The sequence below is a fragment of the Hordeum vulgare genome, chromosome 3H, assembly GCF_904849725.1.
Source record: "Hordeum vulgare subsp. vulgare chromosome 3H, MorexV3_pseudomolecules_assembly, whole genome shotgun sequence".
Lineage (NCBI taxonomy): Eukaryota > Viridiplantae > Streptophyta > Magnoliopsida > Poales > Poaceae > Hordeum > Hordeum vulgare.
In genome coordinates, this window is record NC_058520.1 from 611,208,447 (window position 1) to 611,225,286 (window position 16,840).

Here is a 16,840-nt window from a genome sequence, read left to right on the forward strand (position 1 = left end):
TAATCTATTAGTGGAGAGTAGAGGAGAAGAAACTGGCCTTTATATAGTACAACCTTTAGTCCCGGTTGGTGGCTACAATCGGGACCAAAGGCTTTTTTTAGCAATCAAAAGGGTGGGAGGCCCGGCCTTTAGTCCTGGTTGGTGGTACCAACCGGAACAAAAGGCCTCATTTCCAGTAGTCGAAAGGGCGGGAAGCGCAGGCCTTTTATCCCAGTTGGTGGTATAACCTGGGACTAAAGGCCCCTTTAGTCCTGGGTTATACTAACAACTGGGACTAAAGGCCTGCGGCAGGCACGGCAACAGGCGGATGGATGTTTAGTCCCACTTCGCTAGCCGAGGGACATCCTCACTGGTTTATAAGTGCGGTTGCGCATGCCCTGTCGAGCTCCTCTCATATGCAGGCCTACGGGCCTAATTGTACTGACTATGCCTGTGGGCGTACTAGGCTTGCTGCGAGCCTGCATCCTGGCCCAACTATATTGTAGGGTTTCTCGTCGTATGCAGGCTGTGGTGGCTCAGTATGTGGCATTTTTTACATCTATTCTTTTTTAGTTCATTATTTTTAACAACTAAAATACTTTGATAATTTTAGTTAATACTTTCTTGATTCTTTTTAGTTCATTCTTTTTTAAAAATCCGTACTTTGATTATTTTAGTTAATACTTTTTTGGTTCTTTTTAGTTCATTCTTGTTTATATTATTTTATTTATTGTTTGAGTTAAATGATCCTGAAATTGAAAAGCACTATAAATGAACTCTGAAAAGGTTGAAAGTTGACATGGTACCATCATTTCATCCAGATAGCAAGTGTTAAAAAGTTGAGAGGGTTACGGCAAAAACTGGATGCACTTCGTGTACAAAATGGACAATCTTTTTTGAAGTATCACGGTTTCGGATGAAAACTCATCTATTGCAAAGAGATTTTATTGTTTGCGCCGTTGCCTCGTGCGCACGGCGACGGGGGCTACCTCGACTTCTTCCTCAAGGTGGTGGAGGTGCTGGAGTGAGGTGTCCCCAAGGTGGACGAAGACATCGAGTCCAGTGCGCACGACCTCCTGGACGGCGCACTGACGCGCGTCTTCTCCAACCTACGCTGTCGCGACCCAATGTACGACCTCCCCGCATGATGGAGCCGGTGCCTGCAGAACTTCGGAGCCCCCTCAGGGACAAGGTGTGCGAGAACGTGGACTCCTTGGTTGGGCGGTTCGTCCAAGCGGCGCCTTCTGAGGAGAACGGCAGCCCCGACGCCAGGGCCTCCGGGGGCCATGACGAAGACAGCGCCTCCTCCTCCTAGGTTTCTCTTTCTCATTCCTGTTGTATCAAGAATCACTCTGCCCTGAAAAGGGCATCACATGTTATGTAATATACCTTTGTTTTGAGCGGTGGTTGTCGGTTGTGCTTGGTGTGTCCTCGTTCCCGCCATGTGGTCCTTCGCTGCCCTTCACGCGTTTCCCGCGTCCCTGCCGGGGAATCCCGTGATGCGTGGCTTCGATACCTTCGCCCCTGATGCACGGTGGGGCCTCGGGGGACAGCCCCCGAGTGTTCTTGGGTACTAGCCCTTGCCCAACCAGGTCGTTTGGTCTATGTCGCCCCACACGTGATCCATGGGGAGGGATTTCCAACGCCGACCTCCTTGCCCTTATTCTTCATCCCCTCTCTTCGTCGCCGCGGTGTGGCATCATCAAAGAAGTCCCACACCATCGAGAAAGAGACGATAGAGAAGAGGGAGGCAGGTGTGCAATAGTCGGCAAGGGGAATGGGCCGCCCTCACGCGCTCGTCGCTGCACTTGAGGCACCTCTCGGGGGACGCGGGCGCTCCCCGCCAGCGGCCTGAGTTGCCACATGAGGGGTTCTGTCCGCAGGCACGGTGGGCGTGGAAGATGAGGCAGCCGCGGACGGGGCCGATAGGGAGGCATAGGCGCCCGACCTCCCAAGTCGCGAAGTCACTCCGGCAACGTGGCCTACAAATTCATCGTTCGGATGGAGGATAGGCCCCGCACCTGGCTCCGGCTCTCGGACATTTTTGCGGAGTGGATTGAGGAGCTTGCGCCCGTGGGCCTGTGGCTGCAGGCAGATGGCTACTGCAATGGGCCCACCTAGCTGGCGACAGAGTTCAACTCCCTCGGCTTCTTGTTCCTCGGGCGCGGGTGGAATTCGTTCGCCCTCATCCAAGGCTTGCAGGACGGGCTCGTCCTCCACTTCAAGTTAGACGGGGCTGCCACACTCTTCGTGAAGGCCTTCGGAAGTGTCGGCAGTCGCCTGGACTGCTTCATGGAAAGCGAATGCAGCGGCAGTAGCATCCCTTCCGGTGCCGATGGCAGCGGCAACGACTCCTCTTCCGGTGGGAGCAGCGACGACTACGACTCCGATGGCTCCCTGGGTGCCTACATCAATGAGGAGGAGGACTCCGACTAAGCATGTGTGGCACCGGAGTTGAGGTCCCTGGCAGCGGCGCTTCAAGGGCCCGACCTTCTTTCTCTTGTGTCGTGTTTCCTTTCCTCTAGCATAACATCTTGGCCTCGTGGGGCCTGTAAGAGGGGTTATGTTGTTCATACTTTAAATCAAATGCTATTCCCCAACACTCTTCGCCAAGCCTGGACCCTCTCCAAGGTCATCCCGACGCTGCGCCTTGCTGAGGCCCAGCCCCCGAGCACGGGTACGAAGTCTCCTGAGGCGGCCCCTGAGGGGCTCGTCTTCCTCGCACAGGTGGCTCACGCGAGGGTCTGCTACTTGTGAGGCCCGCCTTGCAAGGTCCCGAGGGGAGTCCCGTGGAGGGGGGACCCTATCTTGTCAGCGCGCGCTTGCCCCTTTGCGTATGGGCGTTGCACGAGAAGTACAGGCCCACGTGGCCTTGATGAGGCGACACATGCGCGGAGTGTGACCGCGAGCCACGACCCAGCTCTCTAGGTCCCCGGTGCCGCCAATGGAACCCGGGCCAAGGCACCCTGCCCAGCTCCCGCGAGCGTGAGGCCCAGGGCACGCTGGAGGGAGTGTGCCGCAAGGGTGTTCCCTTGTCGTCTTCGTCATTCCCCGGGGAGAGGCATGAGGCTTCCGTTGGGTGCGAGCATGCTAAGAAAAGAGGGAACCAAGGAAACTACGAAAAACCAGAAGATAAAGACCTTCACCAAAAACTCGAGGCTAACTTGTTCGGTGAGCCCAAAAATGGTGGTGCGACTACCATATCCAACACGGGTTAGCCTGGTGGACTCGTTCACAGGTCAAAGAAAAAGGTGAATAAAAACGGTTGTCGTATCCAACATGGCTCTACCTGGAAAAAAAGGCGGCTGCCGTATCCAGAACGGGTCAACCTAAAAAAAGAGGGTGCGACTCGTGAGACGTCTTCTTCAATCATCTTGTTCCACCAACGAGCATAGCGACTTCCACTTGGACATGGGCGGGGGCCCTCCACCGCGAACATGACGCGACTTGTCGTGGGGCTACACTTAGGAGGCCCTCGGGGTGTGTACAGCCTCAAAACTCATTATTACGTGAGAGTGTCACGGACGGCGATAGTTGGGCAGATATCCGAAGCACAAGGCTCAAGATTTCCTAACCTGGTCTTCACGTGCACTCCTGGGGCCCAAGCATGTCGTCCACACTCTGCGTGACCCCAGGAGCACCGTTGCATGCCCTACGGCCCAAGCCTGAGTGTTGTTCACACCCCGCGCGGCCGTAAGGGCACGTCATCAGCGTGGTCCAAGCCGCGTCCTCTTCATCTGTTCACAATGGCTTGTCAAAAGGAAGCGACACTAAGTACCTTGGCGAGATGACTAGCACAGGTGGCCAGCCCGCGAGCCAGAGCTTGGTCACTTAGATTTCTCGGTGCTATGAGGACAAGTCCTACACAGACTCCATGTCTAACCCCTCGCGTCGATCCTTCCCTGGGCGGTTGTGGGGGTGCGTCAACTCCCTGCAGCGGTGGAACAACGGAGCTTAAAGTTTAGACAAACTACACCATCTCAAGTGAAGGTTAATCGGGTATGTTACATATCCAGAAAACGCCTGATCGGGGCAAGACAATATACAGGGAACTTCCTGAGTCAAGCAACCCAAAAAAATCACCTAGCAGCCATGCTGCTGTGGGAGCGTTAGGCCGTTTGACGACACGCGCCGCCGAGGCCTACCTCTATGGAAGAGGAGGGCGACCGGCTCCGGAAGCTTCAACACCTTGCGGAGATGTCTCCTGAGTCTTCAAGGGCCCGCGGGGTCTGGCACTTCACGAGGCGCACGTGACCCCACCTCTTTCTGCTTGCCAGTCTCCTGAATGATGAGCTCTCGCATCCTTGGCGCCCGTCGCCATGCTTCCAGCCCAAGGGGGCGAGGCCGAGGTGCGCCACTACAAGGTTTCCGAGCACCCATACGTCATGCCGACCAAGCCACGCGACTCCTAGATGGGACCCCCGAGTCCGGCCTAATGAGGGCGTCGGGCGTAGCCTCCTATACCAGAGGGAGGTGTGCACCGAACGAAGGCGTGGGCCGTGCGGCGCCGACGCCAGTCGCGGCACTCCATAGCCTGTCAATGCAAACCCAGGCCCGGTGCCGGGCTGCGCGCTCGCTTTTGGCAGACTCTCCCACCCAGCAGTCCTACGTGTTGTGGGTGCACATGTTGTGGTGGGCACAGAACATCCCGTCGACCCTTCTAGGCGTGCCCCCATGGGGGGCCCGACGGCGGCCCAGAGCCGGCCATCCGGACCCGGAGGAGCAAGAGAACGACAGCGGGCGTACCTCACCCTGGCCCTTCGAGCTGAGACCCAAGCGAATCGTCGCATGGTGGTGGCGGTGGCTCGCCGTTCGAGACCCCCGCTTCTCGCATCGGGGGACGAAGCGGGGCGTAGGGCGCCAAGGCCCTCCTGGCGGCAGTGACGAGCTCAGTGATGTGGTCCGCCCACGCATCGTACCCTTCGTCCATCGGGCGATGGCAAAGCAGTTCACTCTCCATGTTCAGTGCATCTTGCGCGTTCAGGTCCCCACGTGAACGCAGGAAGAGACAGACGGCACGGGGGGCGCAATAGGGCGGCTGCCTTGCTGTGTTGGTGGCCACAGGAAGCCCTGCCGTCAGTGGGCGGCAGGGGCGAAGACGGTGGTGGTCGCGACCCTGGTGGGCCGGTAGCGGCCGCCCCGCACCGGGCGCTCGGGGCACCCGCGACAGGCATCGTACATGGGGTCGACGGAGGTGGAGACGAAACTGGAGCTGGAGGACGACTGCGCACCACTACCTGGCGCGCCAAATGTCGGAATCGGGGCTCCGTAGACCCTGAAAAGGTTCGAACTCTAGGGTGCACTCGCTCTCCAGCCCTATTCTACCTCTCAACTTTGCAACGACCCTGTGGTGGCTCGATCTAAGGGAACGCAAACAAGAACACACAAGTAATTTACCCAGGTTCGGGCCACCTCGCGGTGTAAAACCCTATTTCTGCTTGTCTGGATTGCTTGAAGGCGGAAGGCGAGTACAAGGGCGGGTTCTTGCCCTAGTGGTGACGACGAGGATCCCATTATCCCCCTACTACAGAGGCCGGGCCTCTCCTTTATACTGGCCTTGGTCCTCTTCCCCCAAAAACACTCGTGGGAAGGGTTGCCACAACGGCCATTTGAAAGGGGACATGACTGCAGTCCGCCCTAACAAAGGTGGTCTTCGCCTGCAAAAGCCTTTCTTCATGATGCATTGGTGGGCTCGGGGGTGACCTCCGTCCTGTCGGGCCCCCAGCCCTGGCCCTCTTGCATCGGTCGGGAAACCTTTGGGAGATGCTTTGGGAGCCCGCTTACTGGCCCCACTCCCGTAGCATGAAAGTGGAAATCCTCCCTATCCGTGCTCGTTGGCGCCGCTCCTGTGCCGCCTACGCAGCATGCATCACCCACACGGAGGCGCGGGGCCATGGGGCCCTGATATGCCGCCCTCGACGAGCCCGCCTCGCGAAAGCATCAGGGGTAGCCACGGGACGCGCCCTTGCAGCGGACGGCCCCTCGTGATCCTCGGTGATGATCCCTAGATGCTTGCCTCATGAGGCAGGGGCCCTCGCGAGGGTCTTCCTTGCTGATGGGCCGAACCAGGCTTGCCCAGCCGCGTCGCGCCCGAGGCCGCAGACCGACGGGCCTGGGTACCCCCGCTCCCAGAGGTTGAAGAAAAAAAAGAATTCTATTAATTTTCATTTTCCTTTTATTTATTTAGTTTTTCTTAATGAAATTGAAATTATTAACTAAAGGGGAAATATAAATAAAGAAACAACTAATTTGCTGACCATGATATATTTTTATCTAGGCGGAAGAGTCCTCTTAATATTTATCTAGTCTTATATAGGTTTCGATATATTGAAATATAAACTTGATTGGCAACACATAGCGTATTGGCTGGATTCAGGGTCCCGCTGGATAACCTTTTTTTCTTCTAAGCTCTTGCACAAAGAATCCAACTAGTTTTTTTGTTTGTTTTTTTTGGAAATTTAAAAGCACGTGGCTGGAGCTGGATTCCTGGACCGCTGGAGGGAGCCAAACTGCGGCTTCAGCATCATCCATCGTGATGGCGAGGTTCACGCGGGAGCATCCGAAGTATGTTCAGGTGGAGCAAGAGTTCTTCTAAAAGTGAGATGTCGAGCAGAAGAAGAAGGAGGACGAGGACGACGAGGCCGGCCCCTCGATGGTGATCCCCGTCGAGTCCTCGGAGGAGGATGACGAGGAGTGCGACGATCCGAGCAAGGACGAGTTCTGGGACCAGTTCAAGAGCTCCAATGAGGAGTAGTAGGTGTTTGAACTAGTGGTAGTCGTTGGAGTAATGGTTCGATGGATGTAGTAGTATGAACTGGTAGTAGTCCTTCAAATTAGAATTATGTTTAATTAAGTTTGAATTAGAACTATGCTTAATTATATACGCTCGAAATGAAGTAGTAGTTGAAGTTGGTGTGTTTGAATTCTGTTTTGCATCATCTGTCGGAGGCTTTTAAAAAATATAAAAAGTACTGTACATTTTAAATAAAGATATATAAATTTTACATCTTCTGGTTTTACATCTTTTTTTTTTTTTGAGCTGTGGTTTTGCATCTTGTGGAGTGTGGACCGCTGGAGGAGGGAGGGAGCCAAACTGCGCTTCATCCATCGCGTCGTCATCTCCATACCTCGCCGCCGATGGCGCTGCTCCGCCTCCACCTCCTCCGTCCTCCACATCCTCCGCTCGCTGCCGTCTCCTCTCCCTGGCGCCGCGCCCTCCCAGCCACCAGGCCCGCCGCCCGACCCGCCTCCCGCCTCCTCTGCTCCAACCGCCCCGCCTCGCCCTCCATCGTCGGCGGCCTGCTCGACTACCTCAACGAGTCATGGACGCAGTTCCACGCCACCGGTGAGTGAGTTAGCTTTGCGCGCCCCTCCTCTCCATGCTTCTGCTGCTTCATACGCCACGCCACGCCACGCGTCCCCTCTCCGCTCCGCCCTCAACCTGTTCGGTCCTATTCCTGGCCAGGAGCTCTCCGGTCGTGCCACTGAACGCTGCTACATTTTTTTGGCGGATTCGGTGCACCATGGACCCTGGCATTTAGGCATTGTTGGATGTTGCAAATTCAAGTGCTTACTTAGTTACTTTGTCCTGTTTGTTTGTGCTGGTCATGGTTTCAGCTGAGGCCAAGAAGCAGCTGCTCGAGGCGGGGTTCGAGCTGCTCAGCGAGAACGACGACTGGAACCTGCAGCCCGGTGGCCGCTACTTCTTCACCCGCAACATGTCCTGCTTGGTCGCCTTTGCAGTCGGGGAAAAGTGAGTGCTCCGCTTCTCCATACCGACGCTGCATTCGTGTTATCAATCGAGCTTTTTTGGCTAACCTTGCCGTGCATCGCTTAAATTTTGGCAATTTAATCTGATAAAGCAAACCTCTGTTGTAGCATAAAGCATGACCATAATATTTTTAAGTGTTTTAGATATCTGTAATTGAGGAAGAGGTCATGACAGCATTAGAATTTGGTTTTCTTCTGATGCCTGTATTCGTCCTAAGTTTGAACATCTGTAAAACCTCTGGGTTGCTGGGTGGTGTCACATGGCAACGTACTATGAGTTTCCAACTGATAATTTGTGCTCAGTACCAAATACATGATTTCAAATATAAAAAAATATGTTTGTCAAACTGTCGTAAGTGCATGTTTAATCTCAAAAGCATGAAAATGCCTTTGTTCTGTTCTGCAGGTACAGAGTTGGAAATGGTTTCAATATAATTGCAGCCCACACTGATAGTCCATGCCTCAAGCTGAAACCGAGATCTTCTTCCTTCAAATCTGGCCATCAAATGGTAGGTGTACAGACGTATGGAGGCGGGTTGTGGCACACATGGTTTGATAGAGACCTAACATTGGCCGGGCGAGTCATCCTCAAGGCTCCAGATGGTTCATTTAAGCATAAGCTTGTCAAAGTGAACAGACCACTCATTCGCGTACCGACACTGGCTATACATCTTGACCGGTTATTTCTCATGCCCTTTTTATCACTGTTCTATTACATTTGTCTTCTAAGAGATATAATACAATCTATCATGTAGTTTCTACCCTCCCGCCGGCAATAGAGTTTTAGACATCTCTTACAGTATTGCAGTCTCCTGTGGCCCTTCCAAAGTATAACGATTGGTTGTTTCTGTAATACAAAAATTATCCATGTCATGGTATTTGAGACCTATCCCAGAAACATTCTTTCAATACATCCAGTAGATTTTTTATGCCTCGTTTAACTGGATTTATCCATAGTAACATTCTTTCTTTTTTTCCCCATAATCCATCATTTATCTACATCTCAGTTGTTGAAAGCTTATCTCGGTAACATCCTTTCAAATTCATTGAGCTTGCTGCCAAGCATCTAGTAGGTTGTTCCTGTTGATATCCTGTTTAACTGTAATTTTATTTGGCCCTTCCATGTGTAGCTGAGTGAGTTATTTTTCCTTCTAGCACAGTGAATTCTGAAGGATTCAAGCCTAATCTAGAGAGTCATCTGGCTCCACTTCTTGCAACCAAATGTGAAGAGACCACTCTCAGTTCTGATGACAAAAAAGGTTCAAGTTCCACAAAGATTGTCCATCATCCACTACTATTGCAAGTAATTCCGCACTGTATCCTTTTTCTTTTGCCCATCATTGAAGCAAGAGTTCAGTTTCAGATTGCTAAGCTTGCTTCAAATTCCACTTATAGCCAACTTGCTGATCCACAGGTTCTTTCAGAAGAAATCGGTTGTGGGTCAGATGAAATTATCGGTATGGAGTTGAACGTGTGTGATACCCAACCTAGCTGTCTTGGTGGAGGGAAGAACGAGTTCATTTATTCCGGTAGATTGGATAATCTTGCTTCATGTTATTGTGCCCTTAAATCCCTCATGGACTCTTCCAAGATACCAGAAGAGTTATCCAACGAGAAGGGTATAAGAATGATTGCTTTGTTTGATAACGAAGAGGTATTTTAACCAAGTCCTGCTCTGATTGGTAAACGTATATGTATGCATATCCTAGATTCCTAATACTCGCTTGAAGCCTGTTTTGATGGCTGTAAGCTTAATTTGGTTGTGAATGAGAAATATCACTGATAAGTTGTAGCTCAGTAGTTGCTTATGTTCACATAAATTATCGCTGATTGTTGGACTAAGAGCAGTTCCTAATGACGTACTTATTTAAAACATTTGCACACAGGACTTTTTGTATCAGAACTATCTTCTAGGGTGTCCTTATTTGTTTTCTGTGCCCGGCTTCTTCTTCCTTGAGTTATAACATGACACTATTCAGGTTGGTTCAAATTCGATGCAAGGGGCAGGTGCACCAACCATATTCCAGGCCATGAGACGAATTGTTGACTCCTTGATGCATCAGTCCATGGGGGAGGGAGCTTTAGAGCGTGCACTAACTTCTTCTTTCCTTGGTAGGATTTATGTATATAATGTCTGTTTGATTTTGCCTGTGACTGTCTCTCCAACTGAACTTTATTCTCCCTTTCAGTTTCTGCCGATATGGCTCATGCCCTGCACCCAAACTATCCAGACAAGCATGAAGAGTACCACAGACCAGAACTACAAAAAGGACTTGTTATCAAGCATAATGCCAACCAACGTTATGCCACAAGTGCTGTAACAGCTTTTCTCTTCAAAGAAATAGCTCGAATTCATAACCTTCCCGTCCAGGTATTTTCGGCTTCTTTGCTTTTAAACAATGGTTAGAACATTGCCTCTGGTGCAAGGTCCACTGTTTGAACAAATGATTGTGCTCCATGGTGGCTTAGTAAAGCTAATGACGACCCATTTGCTTACTATCTATTTAACTATGAGATATAAATTGGTTGTCTTTGGAGTATGTTAGTGAGTTTGAGAAATGTTACTGATGCAATGAGCACCCTACAGGAATTTGTTGTAAGGAATGATATGGGTTGTGGCTCAACTATCGGTCCCATACTTGCTTCCGGTGTTGGCATACGGACTGTTGATTGTGGTATTCCTCAGCTTTCCATGCACAGGTATGCTCAGCTTTCTCTTCCTTGCACCTGTTTGTTATTGCACAATGATTCAGCATGTAATGTGATGTACAAAGTGCTTTCAGATTAGTTAAATTGTACTCCCTCTGTAAACTAATATAAGAGTGTTTAGATAACTAAAATAGTGATCTAAATGCTCTTATATTAGTTTACGGAGGGAGTAAAAGGTTAGTTGACTTCTATTTTCAGTTTGTCACATACACAATGTCTTACCGAGATATTGAAATGGTAGACAAATGACAATCATATCTCGTGGATACTATTTTTTCGATTTGTATCACAAGTATTTTCCACATCATGGTTCTTCCTACAATTCTGTGTTGCATTATAAGTATTTGACCACTATTGCATTGGTTTGCAGCGTTCGGGAAATGTGTGGCAAAGAAGACATTGACACCACATACAAGCACTTCAAAGCTTTCTTCGAGATGTTCTCGGACATTGACCAGAAACTGAATGTAGACTTTTAGCTCTTGACATCTAAATGTGCATTCTCTTAATAATGTATGGATATTCAGCTTGGCCTCTGAATAATGTCTTTGATCATAGTATCAGTTTTTGTTGTATATCCAGTCTGGTTTAAGACAAGAGCATTGGCTTTGAAAATCATTTTCCAAGCAATAATACAAATTAACGCAACTCCCTTGAGATTGTGTTTATAACTTCAATTTCTAAAGCTAATTGTGTCTCCTTGTTGCTGATCACTGTTAGTTTTATCTGTAACTTTCGAATTGTCAGGGGCAAGCTTAAATTAAGAGTTGCAACCCTAAAAATATATTGCATCTGGTTCTGGACATGATCTAGCAACATTGCATCTGATGCTAGAAAGCCAGATGGTACAACTCTGCAAAGTGATCAAACAAGAAAAATCTTTTTTTCTGAAATTTACCACGCAACAATTTCCGTTCTTGTTCAGTTGTTCACACCATCATTGCCAAGGAAAAATATACTTCCTCCATTCCTAAATATAAGTCCCTTTAGAGATTTCACCAAGGCTGGCCATAGTGGGAAGTACTCCCTCCGTTCCTAAATATAAGTCTTTTTAGATATTTCACTACTGACTATATACGGAACAAAATGCATGAATCTACACTTCAAAGTATGTCTATATACATTCGTATGTAGTCCGCAGTAAAATTTCTTAAAAGACATATACTCTCTCCGTCCCAAAATAATTGTCTCAAGCTGTACAATTTTGTACTAAAGCTAGTACAAAGTTGAGACACTTATTTTGGGACGGAGGGAGTATCATATAGTAGTATCATGCATATGATACTATTGTATGATACTACCTTCATAATACATAATGTCATAAACTAGTATCATTGATGACTTCATTTATTGACATGCATGACACATAATAACATACTCCCTCCGTTTCAAAATATAAGACCTTTTAGATATTTCACTAGAAGACTACATACGGAGCAAAATGAATGAATCTACACTCTAAAATATGTCTAAGTACATCCGTATGTAGTTTATAGTGCAATCCCTAAAAGGTCTTATATTTAGGATCCCTAAAAGGTCTTATATTTAGGAACGGAGGGAGTAGCATTTAACATGTTACGGTATCTACCTATGTTACTCTAACCCTCTCTCTCTTCTTTAATTGTCTGTCACATCAGCATATTTGTTATTCCCAAGTACATGATACTAACTTAGTTACTCTTACTATGGCCAGCCTAAGGGACTACATACGAAGCAAAATGAGTGAATCTACACTCTAAAGTATGTCTATATACATTCGTATGTAGTCCCCTAATGAAACTTCTAAAAAGACTTTATATTTATGAACGGAGGGAGTAGCACAGAAATTGAATGGCATAACCAGTTTAACATCCCACTGTTGTACAATGTGATCATGTATGATAATACTATCCTTTGAACCAATGCAGTTCTTTTTGCCAAAAAAAATTTATCGTTAAAAACTGAACCAAATTGGTGCACAGCTGCACACAAGTCAGGTGTGCTTTACAATGTTTGTAAAACACAAACAGGCTGTCAGGGATGTAGCTAACACTGCATCCCTGTTCCTGGACTACTATAGCGGGACGCAGAACCAAGAGCGTCAAATACGGCATCCTTCAGTTGCCCACAAATGGCAGCGGCTTCAATCTCTATCCTTTCTTTTGCCAGTTACTGGTGCAGCCTGTTCTGCAGATTGTCTCTGCCCAGCTCCATTAGATGCCTCAGATGGAGATAAATCCTGGGCAACTCCGTTGGCCACCAGAGGTTCACGGGGTAGTTTGGTGAGATCTGTCCTACCAATACAAAGCCAAGTCCTAGCTCTCTCGTCGCCAGATTTCTCCTCTATTGGCACGTGCCAAGATCCGGTCTCGGATTCCTGTGATGAAGATAACATCAGTAACAGCACCTTCCAACATCAGCACATGCCAGGATCCTGTCTCGGATTCCTGCAATGGTAGTAATAAGCTCTAGAAGAACCTGACTTGGTTACTTACTTGAATCTCCGAAGAATATGGGGGTGGCAGAACAAGCACCGCCTTCCCTTTATTAAAAGTGTACTTGACCTGCAATTGCACTTAGATTAGCACATTAACAAATACAGAGTAAATAGGAATAGGGGTGGCCTATATGATTCAGAAGTTCTGCAGTGCACACCCGATGTCTTTGCTTCCACTTGTAGAAGAAGGATGATGATCCTAGGAGCTCAAATATGTGATCTCTCATTTCATCGTTAGTCACGAGCAAACAGTTCAATCCAATTGCTGCATATAACCAGTACCTGCAAAGTTATATCACATATATTTAGCAAACCCAGGAAACATAACAGTTGGTAAGATGCTGAGAATCAACAACAGTCCAATTTCACATAATAATTTAAAGGGTAAGAGATAAACTTCCATCTTAGAATAAGGCGAACTTGAACTTATATCAATATCTGTAGCATAGCAACAACATGAAACAAGAAGTGCAAGAATATCCGCAGCTAGAAAGTGGGGAACATTACCAGTCATCATTTGACCCACTTGGCGATGTGTACAATGCTCCATTCGCTCTCCAAATTTCAATAAGATGCCTATTGGATGGAGTTTCCATAAGCTTAGCGATGCGCTTATTATGTAGTACAACAAGCGGCCATTTCCCATTATATCTATCTCGTAGCTCTGTTACAACAGCATCCAGCTGCTCTATATTAAGCATGACAAATGGAACATGGATTAGTACTGATTACTTCAGTAATGGCAGCATGTCAGAATTGAGTGTAGGATGATGCACAGACCTGAACCAAGCTGAAACCGCCCTCAGAAAAATTCTGCTGATAAAGTGCAATATTTGCACCATCCACTATAGCTTCGTATTCTTTATGTTCTTCCAGCCACTCCTACAGAAGTAAAAAAAAAATCAGTTTGTAAGAAGAAAAACTATGTCTGAACTTCATAAGCATGTATTTTCCCAAATAAAAGTAAAAGACAAATAAGTACTCCCTCAGTTCCTAAATATAAGTCTTTCTAGAGATTTCACTATGAACTACATACGGATGTATATAGACATACTTTAGAGTGTAGATTCACTCATTTTGCTCCGTATGTAGTCCGTGGTGCAGTCTCTAGAAAGACTTACATATGTCTGCCTATCACAATTTACGTTAATTTATCTGACACTTTTCATTAGCTAGATTTTGTCCCTAGACTAATAATGACTGTCATGCTTTAGTTATATGAAATTATTATTGATTTCACTAATTACAGCTTTAGGACCAGTTACTTGAGCGAGCAATTATTATGCAGGCATGTTAACCAACTGAAAGGTCTTTAAGGATGCCTAAGTGTGCTAACAGAACAGTAGCTCAATTTCTATAAACCAAACATAAAATACAGATGAAGAAGCAAATCATATAAGCCCATTCAATTTGGCCACAGTATATCACCACAAGCAGTTATATCGCCAGGTGAATGTCATGCTTTAATTATATGAAAATTATGGATTCCCCTAACTACAACTTAAGGACCAGTTACTTGAGCAAGCAATTATTGTGCAGGCATGTTAACCAACGAAAAGGTCTTTACGGATGACTCAAATTATTAACACAACAAGAGTTCTATAAACGGAGGTGAAAATTAACATGGATGAAGAAGCTTATCATATAAATAAACCTATTGAATTTGGTCACCATAGAAGTCACTATCCTCAGAAAACAGGGAGGTATACTATCTCCAGGTCTAGTTTTCCCAAATTAATTCTTAGCAAACCACACGATGCCAGCTAGTGAAAGAAATAAAACCAAACACAATATCTGCTCTGCCTATCACAATTACCAGCAATTCTCCAAGTTAGCTAGGTAGTCAAACCCAAGGGGACAGATGTATATGCACCTGAAAATGGCTGAAATTTGCTTTGGTCTCCCTCTCAAGGGCCAACCCAGAAATAGAGTCCGCAAACTTGTGTGTATCCTCCATGTCGATATCAACAGAAGCTAGGCGGCATCCGCATCCGCCGCACTCGCCGTCTGCCGCAACTCGCACCCGCTGCACTGTCCAAGGTCCGGTCCGAAGCCAGCCCAGCTGATGGCACCCACCGCCCTTGGCCACAATGGCTTCCTTGACCCGACACGCATCCCACTCAGCCTTACCAGCCGCTGCCGCCTCCTCGCTCCGGAACCACCCCTCCAACACCTCCGCGGTCTCTTCTGTCACGCAGCCGACGGCCCGACGCAGCTTGTGCATATACTCATACACCTTGTCCGCATCCCCGGCCTTGGCGCTCACCTCGAGGAGGGCGGCGACCTCGGGTTCCTCCGGCGAGACGGCGGACGCCGCCATGTGGGCCTCGACCGCGTAGGCCTTGCCGGCATCCCCGGCGCGCCGGAACGCGGCGAGCACGGGGCTGTAGGACCGTAGGCGGGGCGCGAGGCCATACTTGTCCCGCATGGTGGAGACGAGCGCGAAGGCCTCGTCGGCGCCCTCGGCGTCGGCGTCGGCGGCGACGACGCGGGCGAGCGAGGTGATGGTGGCCTCGGAGGGTGCCGCCCCAGCCCCGAGCATGTGCGCGAACACGCGTCGCGCGGCGGCGGCCGGGTGGCCCGGGAACGGGGCGGTAGCGAGCAGGTGGAGCAGCTGGTTGTACTGGTGCGCGGCGAGGCGGAGGTCGTCCGGGCCGGACGCGGCCGCGTCGAAGGCGGCCATGGCCGCCGCGGCGTCCCCGCGGCGGGTGCAGTCGGTGAGCGTGCGGGACAGGTCCGAGTTCGGCCCCTTCCCTCCCCGCCCGCGCCTGCGACGCGTCCCCCCGTCGGCGGCGGTGGCCATGGGCGGCGTGGCGAGGCGGAGAGAAACCCTAATGGGCGGCGATGGTTTGGACCTGGTGCCGCTCACCGGCGATGATGGCTGGCCCATATACCCTTCGCGGAAGCTGGTGGCCCATGACGGCCCATATGCCATTGGCGGGAGGGCGCTGCTGCGGCTGGTGACTCTGTCTGGGAGCTGTGATTAGTCCCACACCGCTAGCGGAGGGGAGTTCGACGAGGTTTATAAGGCGGAGCTGGTGGCTGTGGGAGCACTAGCCACAGGATGAAGTGAGCGGGCCTTAAAAAGCCCTGGAAAGTCCCCGAGCCCATTGCGCAGTGATGCGCCCACGGAGACGTGGACGGCCCATGAGCTGGCCTTCCCTGCCTCGGCGGGGGGCTGAGACGAGTGTGGAGCCTAATTACAGAGGGCTGGCTCTCGGTCAAATGGCTAATCTCACAGTTATTCACTTGGTCCATGTTAATGGATTAACAGAACGGGGCTTACACTCCTGTGGCACCACCTTTTTTTTTTTTTTAGCTCTCATGCTGCTGAGCTACTACCTCAAGGGTTTTTTTTTCTCATGCTTGTGAGCTACCTAATAAGGCCCTGTTTGAAACCACCCAGATTATATAATCCGGTTTTTATAATCTATTATGTCTTCAAACAGGACAGCTTATGGTGTAGATCATAAAAACTAGATGGTTAGATTATTAAAAACTCATAATCTACTCTATATCAGCTAAAATCAGATTATGGATTGCTAATGACCCATTACCCTTATAAAGTTGGAGATAATTACATTCCTACCACCGCCACCCTTCTCTTTTTTCAAAAAAACAAACAAAGGGCAGACAGGTCATTATGCAATGTAAAACCTGGATTACAGTTTATATAATCTGGCCTCCAAACATGTCCACCTAGATTATTTTTATAAACCAGATTATATAATCTATCTTCATAATCCAGATTATCATAATCTATTATCATAAACATGTTAATGGATTAACAGAACGGGGCTTACACTCCTGTGGCACCACCTTTTTTTTTGTAGCTCTCATGCTGCTGAGCTACTACCTCAAGGTTTTTTTTTCTCATGCTTGTGAGCTACCTAATAAGGCCCTGTT

The 16,840-nt window shown here is 48.8% G+C and overlaps 2 protein-coding genes across 2 annotated transcripts; one reads left to right on the forward strand and one right to left on the reverse strand.

The window, feature by feature from the left end:
- The first annotated feature begins 7,021 nt into the window (after positions 1-7,021).
- On the forward strand, positions 7,022-11,143 carry LOC123445645 (probable aspartyl aminopeptidase). Its single transcript, XM_045122660.1, has 9 exons — positions 7,022-7,324; positions 7,597-7,732; positions 8,156-8,428; positions 8,905-9,052; positions 9,164-9,403; positions 9,729-9,861; positions 9,939-10,120; positions 10,337-10,449; positions 10,829-11,143. The coding sequence occupies exons 1-9, from the start codon at positions 7,117-7,119 to the stop codon at positions 10,935-10,937; spliced, it is 1,542 nt and encodes a 513-aa protein (XP_044978595.1). The 5' UTR covers positions 7,022-7,116; the 3' UTR covers positions 10,938-11,143.
- Positions 11,144-12,273: 1,130 nt separating this feature from the next.
- Positions 12,274-15,922, reverse strand: LOC123445646 (proteinaceous RNase P 2). Its single transcript, XM_045122661.1, has 6 exons — positions 14,808-15,922; positions 13,715-13,816; positions 13,442-13,617; positions 13,093-13,216; positions 12,933-13,001; positions 12,274-12,814 (listed from the first exon to the last, which is right to left on the reverse strand). Exons 1-6 carry the CDS (start codon positions 15,867-15,869, stop codon positions 12,581-12,583), a joined length of 1,767 nt encoding a protein of 588 aa, XP_044978596.1. The 5' UTR covers positions 15,870-15,922; the 3' UTR covers positions 12,274-12,580.
- Positions 15,923-16,840: the final 918 nt, after the last annotated feature.

Excerpts from the sequence above, each read along its gene's own strand:
- LOC123445646 (XM_045122661.1), bottom strand. The coding sequence starts at position 15,869 with ATGGCATATGGGCCGTCATGGGCCACCAGCTTCCGCGAAGGGTATATG. Across the intron at positions 13,817-14,807 it reads CAAATTTCAGCCATTTTCAG|GAGTGGCTGGAAGAACATAA; the intron begins GTGCATATACAT and ends TTACTTCTGTAG. Across the intron at positions 12,815-12,932 it reads CATATTCTTCGGAGATTCAA|GAATCCGAGACCGGATCTTG; the intron begins GTAAGTAACCAA and ends TCTTCATCACAG.
- LOC123445645 (XM_045122660.1), top strand. The coding sequence starts at position 7,117 with ATGGCGCTGCTCCGCCTCCACCTCCTCCGTCCTCCACATCCTCCGCTC. Across the intron at positions 8,429-8,904 it reads CTGGCTATACATCTTGACCG|CACAGTGAATTCTGAAGGAT; the intron begins GTTATTTCTCAT and ends TTTTCCTTCTAG. Across the intron at positions 10,450-10,828 it reads CCTCAGCTTTCCATGCACAG|CGTTCGGGAAATGTGTGGCA; the intron begins GTATGCTCAGCT and ends ATTGGTTTGCAG.